Source organism: Mugil cephalus, chromosome 11 (assembly GCF_022458985.1).
Source record: "Mugil cephalus isolate CIBA_MC_2020 chromosome 11, CIBA_Mcephalus_1.1, whole genome shotgun sequence".
Taxonomy (NCBI): Eukaryota; Metazoa; Chordata; class Actinopteri; order Mugiliformes; family Mugilidae; genus Mugil; species Mugil cephalus.
Genome location: NC_061780.1, coordinates 16228921 through 16247529, shown reverse-complemented (window position 1 = coordinate 16247529; position 18609 = coordinate 16228921). Strand labels below are relative to the sequence as shown.

The following is an 18609-nucleotide window of genomic DNA, read 5'->3' as shown; positions in this document are numbered from 1 at the left end:
TGAACCTTGGTAGCAGAGGTTGTACCACGTAGTTCGATCCAACGATCTTTCGACTTAATATGTGTTAAACTGATGAAAGGTCTAGGTCACGAAAAAAAACAGTGAGGATGCTTTCAAATATATTGCCACAATCATTTTTCAGTCGTCAGTCAAATTCATAGGTAAATACTTGGCAGGTAGGTTGTTCCAGGAATCTTGGAGAACTTAATGAACTAAAAGCCTTCTTTCTGTGGTTCGTCTTTAGCTCTTGTTGGAAGTTGTTGCCATGCTACAGCATGAATCTGTGACTCATTGTATTGCGTATTTTCTTCATTTTCTTCATATCTGTCGCAGTGAAAACCTGTGGGTCCAACCTTCAGGGACCATCTGGGACCTTTACGTCCCCTAACTTCCCTATCCAGTATGAGAGTAACTCCCAGTGTGTGTGGATCATCACTGCCGGCGATCCGAACAAGGTAGCAGAACAAACTATTAGCATCATTCTCACTCCTGACAGACTTTATGATCCAGGCACATTTTTCTCATGTTTATGTCAAAATTGTGCAGTTAAATGTAGATACAATTGGAGTACAGAGCTATAATCAGCTGTGCACATTACATTGTAAAATTTGTGAAGCCATTATTTCTGTAATAAAAATGCCAGATACGGAAGTTGCCGATTAGAGGTTCAATAAGGCTCATGATTATTGTTACAGTTGGTGAAAATAATGAGAAGGAGAAAAAAAATGCTGTGTACTGCCATCACCACGTGCATTCCTATTAAAGTAATAAATACTTAGCTACCACTTGTTAAACGTACCTCTGAGTAATCTCTCGACTATGTTTTTTTTTTTTTTTTTTTTTTTTTTTAAGATTAAGCTTTTATTTCCTTGATTAATTTATCTGAGAAATCCCCAAACAAGAGTATAGGTAATGTGCTGCAATTCTCACATGTGCTGTACATAAGTAAGTTTAACAGTCCTTCATTAAACATTTTTTCCCTGCTGCCCCGGTGAAGAAACTCTCACCTTTTTATAACAGAAAACTCTCCCTGATTGTGGTGCAGAGCAGTTGACTAGGCATTCCCTCCCTGGCTGTCCTTTAGGACATGCATCTGTTTTCTGGGGTTCTGGGGTAGGTAGGAAAAGGTTACATAGAATATACACAAATTTGGACTTTGCCGTTCATTGTTACTGTTTTTCATTTATGTACATAGCTGCAGTGGGATGCATTTTCGGTTCTCTCTAGACTACCAGCTAGACCGTGACTGTTGGCAATTGAGCAATTCGCTTCATTGAACTAGGGTAACAGAAATGGTGAGAAATAATGACTGAACGAGACAAGCTTTTCCCCAAAGTGAAGAGGTCAAAGCTGTTTTCCTAATTGTCATTTCTACTCTTCTACATGAATTTGTCTCTATTGGCATTCAGCCAACTGAGTCATATACACGGGGGTGTCAACTAAGTGGTGTCCTGCTACTCAACAATAACTAACCAACTAACACCCATTCAAAGCTCACTAGTACTTGCCACAGCTGCGTGTCACTCAGATTTTGTAAGCAAACACGCCATCGACTGGGCACTGAAACTTGGTCCATTAATGTTATTATGGTAATTTTGCTTGTGTGAGCATTGTCATGAGGTTGTTACGTGGATACTGTGCTGACATTGTCCTCCTCATGGCCAGAAATAAGGTAGGATAAGGATGAGTGAGCGTCCGTCATATGTTTATCATCAACAGATGTGACACTGGTGTCATTACGCCATCTTTCCTTTCAGCTCTAATTCATGCAGGCAGAGATAATGTGGCGTTATTGTGAAATGTCTCTGCAGTAGCCTCACTTTAACATGATTATTATTAGTGTAAGCAGCTGTCGCCACTCTAATTATTAATATGTCATCTTTTGTAACATTATATACATTTGTTATGGGGGAAAAAGATAAACAAGTGGCAGCCAACGAAGAGATCTCAAGGGTAAATGCAGACAGGCAGTTAATAATTTCATCTCCCAAATTTACTTTGCTATGATTGGTTCTCAGAATTTGATTTGTGCTCTGAAATGATGATTCCGCTGTCAGTTTCTATATTTCTTTAAAGGATTTGCAGTGTCCTTTGTTTGTAGGGATGCACAGCATCACCGTGCAATGTCTTACTCTATGAAAAGTTAAAAATTTGATGTGATCTGAGCTTTATGTTTGCGTCCTATTTTCTGTTGACGACATTGTTTATTTGAATTTTCACTGTATAATTCATAAAAGTACCAGTATGTAGGCTATGTAATGCAGCTATATGAATTATGAGAAGCAAAGTCTCAGGCTTTCCACAATGTCTCTTGATCAAACATGTTAGTGTCTGTTTTGTGCGAATGAACATGGCATTACATGGGCTTTCTGTGTGTTCCTTTCACTCTGTAGCTGTCCCCAGAAACGTTCTCTCAGGAGGCAAGTTACTGAAATAAGCAGCTACGTTATGAATTTCAAATAAGTGAGATGCTGGGTTATTTGGTAAAATGCTCATCTAATATAAGGGGCTTTACCTTATTTAAATGAACACTATGAATAAGGTTGACCCTCAGGGTGGCGGTGTCTGTCAGTAATTCTGTCTGCCTTAACCAGTTTGTTGGAGGTAAACAGAGCAGCATCCAGGGGGAGATGGTTTACTTTCAGACTCACTTTAAGTCTGCCACTGTAAGCTGACAGATAGAAATGTTTCACGTGGTAATATTTGTTGTGTTGCCTTGCCGCTTGTTAACTCTTAGCAAGAGACAGACTGTTAAATTGACTTCCGTTGTATTTGCCCACAGGTTATTCAGATCAACTTTGAAGAGTTCGACCTTGAAATTGGTTATGATTCGCTAACCATTGGAGACGGAGGGGAAGTCGGTGACTCTAAAACAATAATTCAAGTGTAAGTGTTGCATAAAATGCTTCACAACCTAACCTACACTTTTAGGCTACTCCCACACAAACATTTTTATCTTAAACACACTGGTGGGGTCACGTGATCGAGGCACAGCAAACAATGGAAGGACACACTTTGACAACCAAGTAGCAAACTTGTGTGTTTGTGTTATCATTTCCCAAATGTCTCCGTTTCTTCCTACCCAGTCTGAATGCTCAACCTAAATCTGAGTCGGCAACATTTCATAATCATTTCTAGCAGTCCTCAGGAGCAGTGTCAATACTAAATACAAATCTAATCCTGGACAAATAAATTATTGCACCACTTCAGATTCTTCTGCTGTTGTAATATATTTTGTTTTGATGTTTAATATTTATATGTCCTTGTGACACTGTTTGCCGTGTGCAGCATCTTTGTTTCAGTCCATTTTTCAAGTCTACAGTGTGTCTATATTGCATTTTATGATGAGATGGTGTTTGAAAAGGTGTTTTGATACTGTAGAGGCTTTTGTTTTGTCTGCAGGCTTACCGGGAGCTTTGTCCCAGACCTGATTGTCAGCATGTCCCATCAGATGTGGCTTCACCTTCAGTCTGATGAGAGCGTGGGCTCGATTGGCTTCAAGATCAACTATAAAGGTACCGCAGGCTGCAGCGCTGATATTATCTATCTCTGCCTGTATTCATGTCTGTGTGACTGTGTTTCAGTAAAGCAACAAGTCTCTGTTCCTGTCTGCCTGTCTGTTACCCGCTCTCTATCTCTCACCAAAGTAACTTCCACAGCCCAACTCTCCAACTGAGCCTTTACAGATAACGATAAAATTTCCACGTGCTTTACTGAATCCTCTTCTCCCTCTCTTCTCCATTCCCCCCACCAACTCGCAGAAATCGACAAAGAAAGTTGCGGTGACCCCGGGACACCTCTGTACGGCTACCAAGATGGTAGCGGCTTTTTAAATGGAGATGTTTTGCGCTTCGAGTGCCAGTTTGGGTTCGAGCTCATCGGGGAGCGGATGATAACGTGCCAGAACAACAATCAGTGGTCAGCTAATATCCCCATCTGCATATGTGAGTCCCATGCGTTCTCTATTTTTCATGATGGCAAATAAAGCAATTACTCATGCTCTTGGAAAGTTCACAGTGACACTAAGCGATTGGAGGATTAATTACAGTGTTGGTAATTGTACACACATTAACATACATTTTTATTTTTTTTTGTAAACAGCCGGCAATGCACATAATGTAAAATTGATGGCATATGGTTGCCTTGCTGAGAATAAAGTAGGGTACTCACTGTTATGCTACACAAATGCTCTGGAGAAAGAAATCTTTATTATACAGTGCAGTGTCCTTCGTCACCTTTCAGTTTTGATATTCTCAACCCAAATCCGTAACAAAAATATAGACCTCTGTTTCTCCGAGTTAACTGCGTCCTTTGGGACAGTGTGCAGTATTCCTGTGCACCTATATTGCTGTATTTTTGTACTCTCACTCCTCGATTCCCTCCTCCTTAAAGTTTTATGTTTCTCCCAACTACTCAGCACCCATGGGAGAAGTACTGTCTCCTGATTGCTGAGCTACTTATACAGTACTGACATTGTTCTTTGTTTCTGATCATGTTGTGGCAGAATCCACAGTGCGGACTGTTAGGCCACTAGGGAAAGTTTCCTTCTTTGGGATATTTGAGGTTTTTTAATCGTGACTGATACATTTTGCCACCTCTATCACACAGTCCCCTGTTTCTCCAACTTCACTGCTCCCATGGGGACGGTGCTGTCTCCCGACTACCCAGAAGGCTACGGGAATAACCTCAACTGCGTGTGGCTAATCATCTCTGAGCCTGGCTCCAGGATCCATCTGGCCTTTAATGACTTTGACTTGGAGCCGCCGTATGACTTCCTTACTATCAAAGATGGGGATCAGACAGGAGCCACGATCCTCGGACGCTTCTCGGGGGCTGAAGTTCCTTCTCATCTGACGTCCAACAGCAACGTGCTGCAGCTGGAGTTTCAGGCTGATCACTCCATGTCTGGGCGTGGGTTCAACATCACATACAGCAGTAAGTGTGTTGGATGCATTAGTCATGTAATGGTAAAACCTTTATAAGCATATACAAAAAAAAAAAGAACACCTTATATGGTTATTCTTTATTTTTAATCTTAAAAATTTGCTCTGATCTCTAATTTTTTTCTTTAATTGTTTCCAACACATTTAATTTAATAAGTTTGATATTTTAATAAAAATAAACATACAGAGTTAAGTTCAGCACCAGTAAATTATGTAAATGTTCTCAGTTTTTTATATTTCTTTCAAAAAACAATAATTGAATAATGATAATAACAGCAATTGTTTGTTTTTGCGCATTTCAAAACACATAAGGACAAATTACAATACATCCAAATAAAATGCCAACAATAATTACACAGCAAATTATTAAAATCAAAAAGCCCATTACATTTGAGTTATAATAGTCATGGCAACCCGAATAAATGTTTGAAACACGTTTAAGCTTTTAGGAGAAAGATTACTATGCTGCACCTAAAGTGCAGCGAAGAGGACCTCAACAGATAAAAAGCACCATTTAGGACAATGAATATAGTCCTTACTGCTCGCGCTCTATTGACTAACACAGAGCACAACAAGCTCTAAAGACGGAGGCTATTGTCAGCATCGGTGTACAGAGCAGACCTGTAGATTTTTTCTTTTCTTATAGACTTCTACATCCTTTTTCTCTTATGTCTCTTCAAGTCAGACCCCATTTGTCGTTCATACAAGCGCACCAGTCACTTGTCCTTCTCTCTCTCCTCATTACAAGCTTTCGGAAGTAATGAGTGCCCTGACCCTGGCATACCGTTGAATGCAAGGCGCTTCGGGGACAGTTTTCAACTGGGGAGCTCCATCTCTGTGGTTTGTGAGGAGGGCTTCATCAAGACCCAAGGGGCAGACACCATCACATGCCATCTGGAAGAAAGCAAAGTCATGTGGAGTGGACTCATTCCTAAATGTGAAGGTACGGAAATCGAATACCTACTAATTGGGTGAATTTTGGTCCTGTTATCACTTATCTGTCTAGTTAAGGTGAGGAACAAAGAACAGTGATTTATATCTGTGAATGGAATGTTCTCAGTCGTCCAGGTCATAGTGTTCTGGACAAGGGTTCAAACCCAGCAAGTCCAGTTGTCCTTGTTACAGCTTGTTTTTTTGGAATTCAGATAAAAAAGTGAGTGGGATATGGCATGCAGCTCAGTGCACCCAAACCAGCTACATTTATTTCCAGATATTTGTTTAACTCCAGCTTTTTGGTGACTCATCCTCTATGTATTTTCTTTCAGTATTTTTCATGTGGGTACAAAAAGATTACGAGGCGATATGATATTTAAAACAAGAACTTTTATTTTCCCTTCTCACCTCACATTACCTCGTCTCATGTTTCTTTTTCCTTCTGTGCTCCTCCAGCTCCTTGTGGGGGGCACTACTCCGGGCCATCTGGTGTCATCCTCTCTCCGGGGTGGCCAGGGTACTACAAAGACTCTTTGAGTTGCGAGTGGGTCATTGAGGCTGAACTGGGACGCTCCATCAAGATTAGTTTTGACAGGTTAGTGTGACACAAATACGCAGACAAAAAACTGAGATGGGACTTAATAGGCAGTATATTCGCACACTGTACGTGGCATAACTACTAGTATATCCATGCATCTTCTTTATATTAATACATGCAGTGTATGCACATACTGTCCATACATACTGGGAGTCATAGGAGGTGGAAAGGAGACCCGTTATCTTGTTCCCAAAAATGATGAAAGCCAGAACCAATTTTCTTACCAACTTCGCTCATTTTCTCAGAGAACTGTAATTTAAAAAATAAAGTCAGCTTTAAAAGTTTAATTTCTTAACATTAAAAACTGAAATTCTGGGTTCACATTTTTTAATCATCACTTTTTCAGTGCTGGGGACACTTCTTTAAAGAAACTAAGAGCTTCTTTCCCCACGGTTTTGTAAAATGAGTCCAAACTTTTCACTCTTCCCCTAATATAAACGAGCCTAGGCCTTTTATTAATGAAATGGTTAACGGCGCATATTTTAGCCTGAAAATGCCATTGAAGCTGCTTTTCAATAATACTGATAAATCACCACTTTGTATGGAAGGAATTTGTTGGACGTGGAGACCAGAGGGTGGTCACAGATTCGTGCCACGTTTCTAAGAAACTGGCCGGTCCCGCTCTGTTGCAATAAATGGAATGCCTGATGGGCGAGACATTTCTTTTCTAATCTATATCGACAAAATTAGGTGACCTAAATGCTTCAATTCCACCTCTCTTCTCTTTTTACTTTTAAGGTTTCAAACTGAGCTCAGTTATGACTTTCTGGAAGTGCACGACGGCCCCAACCTGCTGTCTCCTCTGATTGGCTCGTTCAATGGAACCCAGGTCCCTCAGTTTCTGTTTAGTAGCAGCAACTTCCTGTATCTACTTTTTACCACCGATAACAGTCGATCAAATAGCGGCTTCAAGATCTTCTACGAAGGTAAGACTTTACAAATGTTGTTTTGATTCACTGCAAAAATAATTAAACTATTGTAGTAAGCTCTTATTTCTGTGTTTGGGTTTAAAGGATTTAAAAGCAGTTTGAATCAAACTGTAAAAACAAATGCTGTGGTATTTAAACCAGTCGTCTTTCTTGTAACGCTTTAATGAAGTTTGTGAAACGATATGTCAGAACCAAACTCTGTGGTGTGTTTCAGGTGGATTACACAAAGAGCACTAGTATTAACATAACGGCTGCCCTTAATGAGCTTTGGTCCTCTGGCTGGAGCTAAATATATTCTGCTTAATAATTTAGGAGTGAGACTACATAATTTCAAACACTGCTTATTTTGAGAAGGGAAGCAGACCAAGGTCAACCGCTGCTGTGTGAATCTTAGGTTATCTCCTGTCTGGTGCTTGTTCTCAATTTTTCAAGCTCATCTGTAATTTGTTCTTAAAACAGTTAGTGGGAACTTTTCTGTGAGAGATTAAGGAATGTCTCCTCAGTCAAGTAAAAGCCAAACTTTAGGACAAAGTCAGTTGCGCATATTAATCGCGCCACTATAGCTGGATTTCAGTCATTAGAGACTGCGTGGGCTGTGAATGTATAGTAAGTGTTTGTGCCAGCTGGCCAAGTTAATTGCATGGGCTGCCTTCACATTCTGTTAAATCTCAAAATGTGTTATTTACAGTGACACTTGTGAATGTAGCAGTCAGAGTCAATGTACATTAAGGTATTTAAGATATTATTCTGCTCAATAGCGTTCTATTTACTTAGAAAACCATAACTAAATTTAGCTCGATATACTGTATAGTTCACTTTATGGTGTCATTCCTTCTAAAAACCTGGTTTATAATCCTCTGTGTACTTCACACTTTGATAACTGGATTTAAGTGGCTCATGTTGGAATGGGGTTATCATTGCTATGTGATGTTACATTTCTGTGGACATGGCCCCGGATCCAGGGCTAAGGTGTAGCTACGCCCGAACTCATGGCTCTGATGGCTCTCATGATTTCCCTGGCTATGTTAACTAAACTCACTAAACTGGCAAAATAAACTAATTTGATAATATATCTGTGTTTACATTCCCCAAATCATCAGTCCAAATATAACACTTTTGAAAAATGTTGTGAAAAATAGTTGTCTGCTGTGTTGAAGCTGGTGGAAATAAAACAAAGGACTTTTTCCTCCCAACTAAATAGACAACGATTCATTTGTTTGATTAAAGAAGAGGACAAAGGTGGACCCATATTTTCATCCTTTCAAACACTTTTTTGATCAGTTTGTTTCGCTATCATCTTATTTCTACCCCGCTGGGTGGGGTAAACATGCGCAGAAAGAATATATTGATTCCACCTAGAGAAAAACAATCAGATCAATAATTTAGTTGGGTTGACACCATCCCTCTCATTCTGATTTAAAAGTTCGTCTGATTGGACCAGTCTGTTCCCAGTGAAGTGGTTGGACATGAGGGATGTTTAATACAAATGTCCATCTAAGTGTTGTTAATATGCATATTTAATTATGGCTGTATGTTTTATGGTTATCATGTTTACCGTACATGTTTTTCTACTGAGGAGAAGAAAAGACAGAAGGTAGGCTGTTTTAATTTGACCAACCCACCACTATATCTATGCAGCAAGCAACCACCTGGTATTGTGTTAATGCCCCTTCTACTGAGTAAAGAAACTTAACATCATTTGATGGCTCTGAGCTCTCAGAAATCTTTGTGAATAAAAAATTATCTTATGAGTCAAAGGTGGAAAATCCAACACTTTTGCTGTAAACGGCAAATGTAAACAAATGCAGATGGTAAAGAAAAGCGTGTTCATTGGAGTCGTGGGACTTTTGTCACTAGGGGACTTGTTCAGGCACATATGACTGAAGCTGTGATCTCATATGGATGATGATATCCACTTACTCTTTCCTTGTACTTTGCATCTTGTCAGGTGCTTCATTTAAAGCAAATTGCTTAAAGTGAGTATCTTTGAGAGCTGGTGGATCAGATTTTCTTGAGGGGAGTTTGTAATGTAGACTTTTTTTTCCCCTTTTCCACATCGAGTGGTAGTGTTTGAAAGATCTGATAGTAAAATACATTGGACACAGTGTGATCTGTTTTCACAATTGTTTACACTAGCACCATTACCTGTCACTCAGATATGATTCATGAGACAGAGTTTGTTATTATGTCTGTGTTATTGACTGAAAGTAGGCCACAAGTGCCTTTGTCTTATTATGTTTTCCTCTCAAGTGCACTTCACTTTTGTTGATGAGGCTATTGAAAAGCAATAACAGTAAGATCATATTAGCTTCTCCAATTGCCATTTAAGACATATCTTATTGCTAAAATACTTTGGGGAAACGTAGCCTACTTCATTTGTAAAATTGGTCGTATATAGTAAGGGTGAAATATGCAGTGAATAAAAGTGAGGCACAGAAACACTGCATGTGTAGGAAACTAAAGAATAAATCATATGTAGACCCAAACATTATATGCGCAATACACAGCAACATGCTTTCCAGGACTCTTAAGAGATTCTTTTTTTCTACGAAAGTCCTGTTCTCTAGAGGCCAGTGTGAACATTGATCAATGAATGCTCCACTTCTCTAAAAGTCTAAGACAAGAATCATTGGTTTCCTTACTAAAAATATCAAGTATTAGTGAATTAGAGCAAGACAAGGGGCTTACAAGTACAGAGGAGGCTCCACAAGCGGTCTGCCTTGGCTGTTACTGTTATCAAATACAATAATCTATGGTTTACAAACCTGGCTGTGTTGTACCATGACATTTTGCTCATTAATGTCATACTTCATTTGTTTGAAATACCTTTAAATGCCTTTAATGCCGAGCTCAGTCACAGATACTAGACCTAATGAACATAATGAGCGGGATCCTCCTGGCTGACTGATAAGGAGCAGGATACTGACACTGATGAAGAATAAAAGATTTTCATTACTCATTAATATCTGTTCTTAATCGCTACGCAGAATATTGTGTGCCAGGCTACATTTCAAATAGCTTAAGCAATGTCTGTTATCTGCTGCTGATCACTTGTGGTTATGTCTTAATTTCAGTGATAAATTATGGACTGATGGAAAAATAGACAGACATGCTAATCATAGCCATTGTCCCACTAACATGGCTTACCTTATAAGTTAAATGCCTTGCGATGTGACACAAGTATGAGATGAAAACACAAGTTGTGAAAGTACTACCTTAGAATAGCCTATCCACCAGTGACCTGACAACTGCTTACACGACTATAACCAGTCAGTGCCCAAAATCAGCGTATTTTTAGTGCATCAAAAGCAACCCTACTTGGACGATAGCCAAACGGCAGTCCTGGAAATCACAGGGAAAATGGGGGCATCTCTTTGCAGCTTGCATCCCTGAAAATTAATAGGGCTTCTGACTCTACTATGAAATCTGCTCTAGGAGCAAAACCAGCAGACGGTAATAATTTTAGGACACCCAGAAGTGGTGGCCTAACACTTAGAGGAGGAAATATATTTGTACAGTTTCACCAAGGTCGTACCCACAGTTCTCTCTGCCCATTAAGAAAGCACCCTGTACTCCTATACAGCACTTATCTTACATCCACTTTCTCTCAGTGAGTGACTTACTCATGTAACAAATGTGGTGTATCAAGTTAAACTGTGTTTTCAAATCTGTCAAGGTTATTCAGAAAGAAACTATCAGACATTTCAGCCATTGATACAATAGAATGTATTTTCAGCAAACTCTCAACTACAGTGGAGTTACTAAAATGTTTAGTAAAAGTCTCTTGGAAACATTTGTATTGTGTGTTATATGTGACCTGATGCCAACCACAGTGATTATGTCAATATGTTTTATAAGCTTTTTTTAATTGCAAAAATAGAACTGCTGCTTTATGTTTGATGAATACTGTATGACGCCAATATATATCTGTAGCACGAAGGTTGTAAATTATTTGCACAAACAGACTAGATCATCTATACTTTATAGGTAGTTCAATAATATGTAATAAAGAAAAAATCATTCACAGTAATGCTGTACTTTGTGGATGTGATGAAGAGGATTTTTACATATATAAAAAACAAATGCGCCTATGACTTTCATCGTTTTCAGTTGCTTTTGTGAAGGTGCGTAATTCTGTCTCACATCAAGAATGATGTTTGATTTTATTCTCTCTAGTGGTCACACTGGACACATACTCGTGCATGGATCCTGGTATCCCAGTGAATGGCATACGGTTAAGCAACGACTTGTCCATTGGCTCCACGGTGTCCTTCCAATGTGACCCAGGATACAGACTGAGCCATGAGGAGCCACTAGTTTGTGAGAAGAACCACTTTTGGAGCCATCCACTGCCCACTTGTGACGGTACGTGTACCGGAATTGTTGTTGTGCATTCAAGCAAAGATGTCAGTGAAATACACAACACTGCAATTTTCTTTTCAGGTAATGCTCCATTGACATGATGGCCCTCAAAGCTTAAAGCGATATAAAATAAATTCCATGTATTTTATGTGGACGTGACTGCACACATTGACATTGGTTTTGCAGTTTCTTTCATAGGCATAAGAGGAAAGTATTTTGGAGTGAATGGTAACAGTTATTGAAAAGGTATCCACTGATTGGTCTGGAAATAATTTAAAAAACTATTTGAATTTGATACAACACCACGTCAGCTAATTGCAGTGTCAGCCTTGCACTGAGAAAATGCACCAAAATACATTTCTTTCATGCACAAACACCACAAGTACTACTAGTTACTAGTATTAACTGGCAAGAGGTTTCCAAATTGTTTCTTTTTTCAGATATTTAAAACAATTCTTAAAAACTTTGACTCCATAAATCCCATAAAAAGACACTTTTTTTTAATAGATCAAATGCGTGCTCCTTACTTAGGTCTGGTGGTTGCGTGAACAACTTACTGGGGCGCTATGAATCATGCAGTACTGAAGACGGATCATGCTCCACTTCAAAGCAGGAAGTTCAATGTGTTGTTGGTAGTTGTGATTTCTCGCATAGATCCCTCTGCTTTTTGAAGCAGAACTGTACACACACATTTCTCAGTTGAGAAAGCATGCTGTAGGACAATTGTAGCGATTACTGTTGCAGTGCACAAACCGTAAACTATGCCTGCATATCAAAGATCACCCTTGCAGATCAACATGCAAGGGTTGTCGGGCAGCGCCATACTATGCCGTATGACACACTGCCAAGTTGTACTGCTCCATCCCAATAGTTGCTCTGAAAAAAACATGTTATCTCCCTTAGTGTTTTCTTGCCTAGGTGTGTGCCAGACTGGTGCCAAATGCCTTGGCTCTGAGCCCATGGAACCTCTAAAGTAGTCCGTTTGCCAAGGATACTCATCCACTTTTAATGACTTTATGTAATTTTGGTTCATTAATAAAATATCTGATATAATTTTGTTGGTGGGTAAGGATTTGGGCCTTGATGTGTTGTGCTCGCTGGAGGGCCCAAGGGTAGAAGGAGAGAGGATAAGACGGGGCTGTGTGTGTGTGCAGCTGTGGAGCCCCAAGCAACCCAGTGATCCTCCAAAACATCATCTGACATTTATTACTTTGAAAATATGTACACAAGCAAGAGTTCTACTGCTAATATTTGTCAATGACGGCTGTTTGAGGAAGGCGACCGTGCATTTAGCTGTAGACCCACCCATTTTCAGGCCAACGCACACGAACACAGACACACGCTAAAAAGAAACAAAAGAAAAAATCTTGTCAAATTTCATGAAGTCTGTTTCCTTTAAAAATCATTGCATTTTATGTCAATTGACCTTTTATTTGAAGCACAATAACAGCATGAGGAAACGTTAACAAGTCTGAACAGTATCCAATTACATCCGTTAACCTTCAGGCACATGTAGCATTAACCCAGTCTCCAGCAGCCAATGCAAGTACAGATTTATCTTATTAATGTCGGCTGATGAGATAAAGAGCTTCTCTGGCAGTAAATTATGTCAATAGTTAGCTATTCATGAAATATTACTGAGGTGACATGAGTGTTCCTTTAGACAACATTTCCTATTAGCTTATATGTAACGACATGGGTGGTTGCAACTGGATCATCTCCCTGGCCTGTCAGAGAAGTACTTAGGTGGCGTTTGTTTCGATTTGGTAGAAATTTACTTTAAATTACATCGAAGCCAACGATGAAAACAAATCAAGATCAGCTGAATGTGCTTGTCGGTTCTCGTAAGTGAATTTAATGGATTATCATGTTTTCTGACATTGTCTTTCCGTGTAAGGTACCAAGAGAGAGGAGAAAATGTGGATAGATGGCTGAATTAATGAATAATTTATTGTCCTGTTAGGCAGCTGGGCTGGTTTGGAGAGAGGTAGTGGGGGGAAAAAAAACATAATGTTGGCAGAATTACAGGTACTCATAAAATAGCAGGACAGGATGTGATATGACTCAAATGCATTATTCATCTAAATCGCTCCTGTGTCTTCAGGTGAAGGATTTATTGGTTCATTTACCGTTTTCGTTTTTTTCTCTCTCCAGCGACAGTTATCATTCATTATCTTTCCTTTCTATTCAGCATCATGTGGTGGGGATATCAGGGGACCCGGAGGGATCATCTTATCACCTGGCTACCCAGAGCTATATCCTAACTCCCTGAACTGTACGTGGACTGTAGAAGTCAGCCATGGAAAAGGTAAGAACAGCCTGCTCATTTAAAATAATGCATTCCTCCATGCATACATGCAATGCATTATACAAATATGCAAAAACCTTGTTAATGGGACAAACAAATATACACTCACTGGCCACTTTATTAGATACACCTGTTCAATTGCTTAACACAAATAGCTGATCAGCCAATCACATGGCTGTAATCCAGTGCATTTAGGCATGTAGAGGTGATCAAGACAATTCTGAAGTTCAAACTAAGCATCAGAATGGGGAAGAAAGGGGATTTAAGTGACTTTGAACGTGGTATGGTGGTTGGTGCCAGACGGGCTGGTCTCAGTATTTCAGAAACTGCTTTTCTACTGGGATTTTCACACACAACCATCTCTAGGGTTTACAGAGAATGGTCCGAAAAAGAACAAATATCCAGTGAGCGGCAGTTGTGTGGACGAAAATGCCTTGTTGATGTGAGAGAATGGGCAGACTGGTTGGAGATGATAGAAAGGCAACAGTAACTCAAATAGCCACTTGTTACAACCAAGGAATGCAGAATACCACAACTGCACAACACGTCCAACCTTGAAGAAGATGGGCTAAAGCAGCAGAAGACCACACCGGGTGCCACTCCTGTCAGCTAAGGACAGGAAACTGAGTCTACAGTTCACACAGGCTCACAAACATTGGACAATAGAAGATTGGAAAAACGGTGCCTGGTCTGATGAGTCTCGATTTCAGCTGCAAGATTCGGATGGCAGGGTCAGAAACCACATGAAAGCATGGATCCATCCTGGCTTGTATCAACGGTTCAGGCTGGTGGTGGTGTAATGGTGTGGGAGATATTTTCTTGACACACTTTGGGCCCTTAGTACAAACTGAGCATGGTTTAAATGCCGCAGCCTACCTGAGTATTGTTGCTGACCATGTCCATCCCTTTATGACCACAGTGTACCTTTTGACAGCTACTTCCAGCAGGATAATGCACCATGTCACAAAGCTCATATCATGTCAAACTGGTTTCCACACAGTCCCCAGATCTCAATCCAATAGAGCACCTTTGGGATGTGCTGGAACAGGAGATTCACATTATTGATGTGCAGCCGACAAATCTGCAGCTGCTGTGTGATGTTATCATGTCAATATGAACCAGACTCTCTGAGGAATGTTTCCAACACCTTGTAGAAAGTATGCCATGAAGAATTAAGGCATTTCTGAAGGCAAAAGGGGATCCAACCTTTTACTAGCAAGGTGTACCTAATAAAGTGGCCGGTGAGTGCATTTTTCAGTGTATGCTTCAATTGCCTTCCCACACCTTGGTAAAAGCTGGTTTATTTTTAAGACCCTTACCACAGTGACGCATCCAACACTTCTCACAATGCCCAACTTATGTAACGTACATTAAAAGGATACCCCCTCAACAAATTTTTATTATTATCATTGTAGTTAATAAATGTTTTACTCAGGGCTCTTCTTTATCAGTAGTTCTTCGGCTTACTTATGTGATAGAATGTTATATAGTTAGGAGAGTATATATATATATATATATATAAAGTACCATGTCCATTTAATGAACAGCTTTTACATTTCAGTGAGTGGCCCACCTGCTAAGAGAATTCTATTCTATCAGTTGATGATTCTTTATTAGTTTAATTTCGTTATCGCAGCACGATCACTGGTTCTCCAAGACATTCTCATTCATAAATTTTTGAAAAGCACTCTGGGCTTATCTTGGTTCCCTAGCTGTATTATCCTCATATTTCACTATAGTGTTTCTTGTTATCCTTCTCCAAAAGGACCATTGAAAAGCCAGATTGTACTCCTTGTACATTACCAGTTGCCCTATTGTTAAAGAAATCTCTTACTTCTTTTCTAAAGAGTCTTCTTTGATTGATCTACCAGCAATCCATTAAAACAAGATGTCTTATTTCTTCCTCAAAACGTTTGATTTTTAACACTAAATTACTGTCCATATACTAAGCCTGTGATTTCAAGTTAATGGTTATCTCCCTGTGTGTAGCTGTAGACAGCCATGCATTGAATAAGGGGCGTACCCACTGATAGCACTTAATCCCCCCCTTATGACTCGCCTTAACCTATTTGTATTATTTTACTGTGCCACCTTTGTTTTTTATTTCCTTGTTATTATATTATTAGTATAACATTAAAATTAATTAATTACAACTGATAGTAGTTGATGATGATGACATAAGACTTCATCAGTTATTCAGAATGGACAAATAAGCTTAGTGTGAGGGAATTAATCAGTTGAAGATTGGGACCACCATTGGGACTTTTACATTTACCTCATCTAAAACCTTGTTTAGCATCATGTTTTAAGTCCTGTTGTCAGTCAATTGCTTCTGTGGGATTTACAAAGGCAGTCTCTCACAGTTTGCTGAGCAAAAATCAAAGCTTGCAGGTAAAAACTCTATCCACTTAGACAGAGAGATTGAGTTCTGCGAACTAATTCATCTGTATAAAGTTTTAAAATAATCACCATAGCACTGATAACTCAGAGGCACGGTGGCTTTCATCAGTTTGAAGCCTCGGGGGTTTCCTTTGAAGTTGATTGTCCAGCAGTAACTCAATCTCTGTGTTGGGTTATATGCTTCAGTCTATATCCTACATAATATATATTTTTTAATATAGTTTATGTACCTGTGATATCTACCTGATCTAGGGTTTTATTTTTCTCAAGGCTTTGATTTCCTCTGTGTATTTCATTAGAAAGCACATTCATCTTTAGTGATAGTAGCCAACTACGAACAGCATTCTGTACCTGTTGTATCCTCACAGGGATGGCACTTGATTAATTGATCATTTGCATTTATGCATTGTACTATATAATTGTTTTAAAGAGCACAATCCATCATTTTCTTTTTATTTCTTTATTTTTGAGGCTATTTGGGACTTACTTTTATGGAGTGAATCAAACACTATGGAGGACATTATAGACTCATATTCCAGCAGATTCAACAGATGGCTTTGAAATTGATGCTCTGATTGGGCTGTAAAGCAGCCAACTGGCCATCATGGATGGAATGCAGATTATGTTAGTGGGTCTTAGTGCGGTAGGACAGAAATATCTATACATTTTACAAATGTTGAACCTAAACTTTGATAATGTGCTGCAGGAAAATACAAAAACCTTTTAACCTATGTGAATGCAATTTATAGTTTTTCTTGATTTTTGTAAGCTGTTCTTCTTTAGTTACCTCCTTTTTAGATGGAAATTGAAAGTTTAATAAAAACAAGTGACATCTGTGAAAATCACCGTATATCGTCTGTCTCTTTAAATTTAAAATGATATCATAATTTAGTAGGATTAATTTAGAAATCACATTTGTAAGGCTGATTACCCTTTTACTGTCTGATAAATAAAAATTGCATTGTGTTGATGGATGTTTCAAGAAGCTCAACCCAAATTACATTGACAGTTTCAGATAAACACAGTTTAGTTTTATTCTTATTCTAGGTTAAAATGAAGACCTATTCCTAAACCTTATGACTCAATGCAGACATTAAAACATACATATTTTATGTAAATTTCTATAATTCTGTCCTTTATTCTTTCCTGAAAACTTCTGTCATCGTCCCCTTCAAGGTGTCCAGTTCACTTTTCACTCCTTCCACCTGGAGGATCACCACGACTACCTTCTGATAACCGAAAACGGCAGCTTCGCTCAGCCACTGGCCCGACTCACCGGCTCAGAGAGGCCCGCTCCGGTTAATGCCGGCCTCTATGGGAACTTCAAGGCCCAGCTACGCTTCATTTCTGACTTCTCCATATCGCTGCAGGGATTCAACATCTCCTTCTCGGGTATGGAGGCATATGTGGGCTCCGTCTGTAGGAGGAAGGGAAGGTGGGAGCGTTGTTATGTGCGTGTACGGGGTGGCTAGGGAAGGTTTTAACAAAGAGCAGAGGATGAATTGAGCAGGGCTGGCGGGGGGTGGAGTAGAGTGATGAAAATGTGGTGGGTGGATTTGTGAGGGAGGGATAGAAAGGAAAACGTGGAAGGCATTAACTGTCAGACGGGAAGAAATAGACGTTTCTTTTACTGATGAGATCAAAAGCGCCAAGCTTCTCTAGAGAAGCGTGCATACAGTAACATGTGAGGAGTGATTTGTCGGTCAGCGGACTTTAAGGTAAAACCGCGCCTCAGGCCCGCGCCAGCCAGAGAAGGGTAATTAAGAAGCAGCAGGGTCACGCAGGTAGAGGATGTCTGACCATGATGAGACTGATCATCAAAGCATGCCATGTGGTCCTGTGTTTCCAGGACTGAGGAGGAGAGGAGGTAGGGTGGGAGTAGGGGAAATTATGGGCCCCCCACATGAGACTAAGAACAGAGAATTAGAGAGAGGTGGAGATGCAAGGCTTTGAGAGAGCGGGAAAGAGACAGGAGATTAAACAGATGGCGAAGCCCAGAGAGTGGGGTTGATGAAGAGGGCGGAAAGAGAGCGAGAGACGCAGATAAAGAGTGAGAGGAAAAAGAGTGACAGTAAAGTTGTAAAAGGAGAGAGGGAGCGAGAGAAAGGGAGACTGGCTAAATGTTTGCCTGCTGTT

General features: G+C 39.7%; 1 protein-coding gene across 5 annotated transcripts in view; it reads left to right on the top strand.

The window, feature by feature from the left end:
* LOC125016588 (CUB and sushi domain-containing protein 3-like) overlaps nucleotides 1-18609 on the top strand; it is a 211037-nt gene that overhangs the window by 66809 nt on the left and 125619 nt on the right. For all 5 annotated transcript variants that reach the window (XM_047599156.1, XM_047599152.1, XM_047599153.1 and 2 more), the window contains 11 exons: nucleotides 334-455; nucleotides 2783-2886; nucleotides 3403-3515; nucleotides 3762-3944; nucleotides 4609-4935; nucleotides 5692-5886; nucleotides 6333-6471; nucleotides 7213-7400; nucleotides 11580-11768; nucleotides 13957-14073; nucleotides 17650-17865. In XM_047599156.1, coding sequence (XP_047455112.1) covers nucleotides 334-455; nucleotides 2783-2886; nucleotides 3403-3515; nucleotides 3762-3944; nucleotides 4609-4935; nucleotides 5692-5886; nucleotides 6333-6471; nucleotides 7213-7400; nucleotides 11580-11768; nucleotides 13957-14073; nucleotides 17650-17865 — 1893 coding nt within the window. The remainder of the gene's footprint in view (nucleotides 1-333; nucleotides 456-2782; nucleotides 2887-3402; nucleotides 3516-3761; nucleotides 3945-4608; nucleotides 4936-5691; nucleotides 5887-6332; nucleotides 6472-7212; nucleotides 7401-11579; nucleotides 11769-13956; nucleotides 14074-17649; nucleotides 17866-18609) is intronic.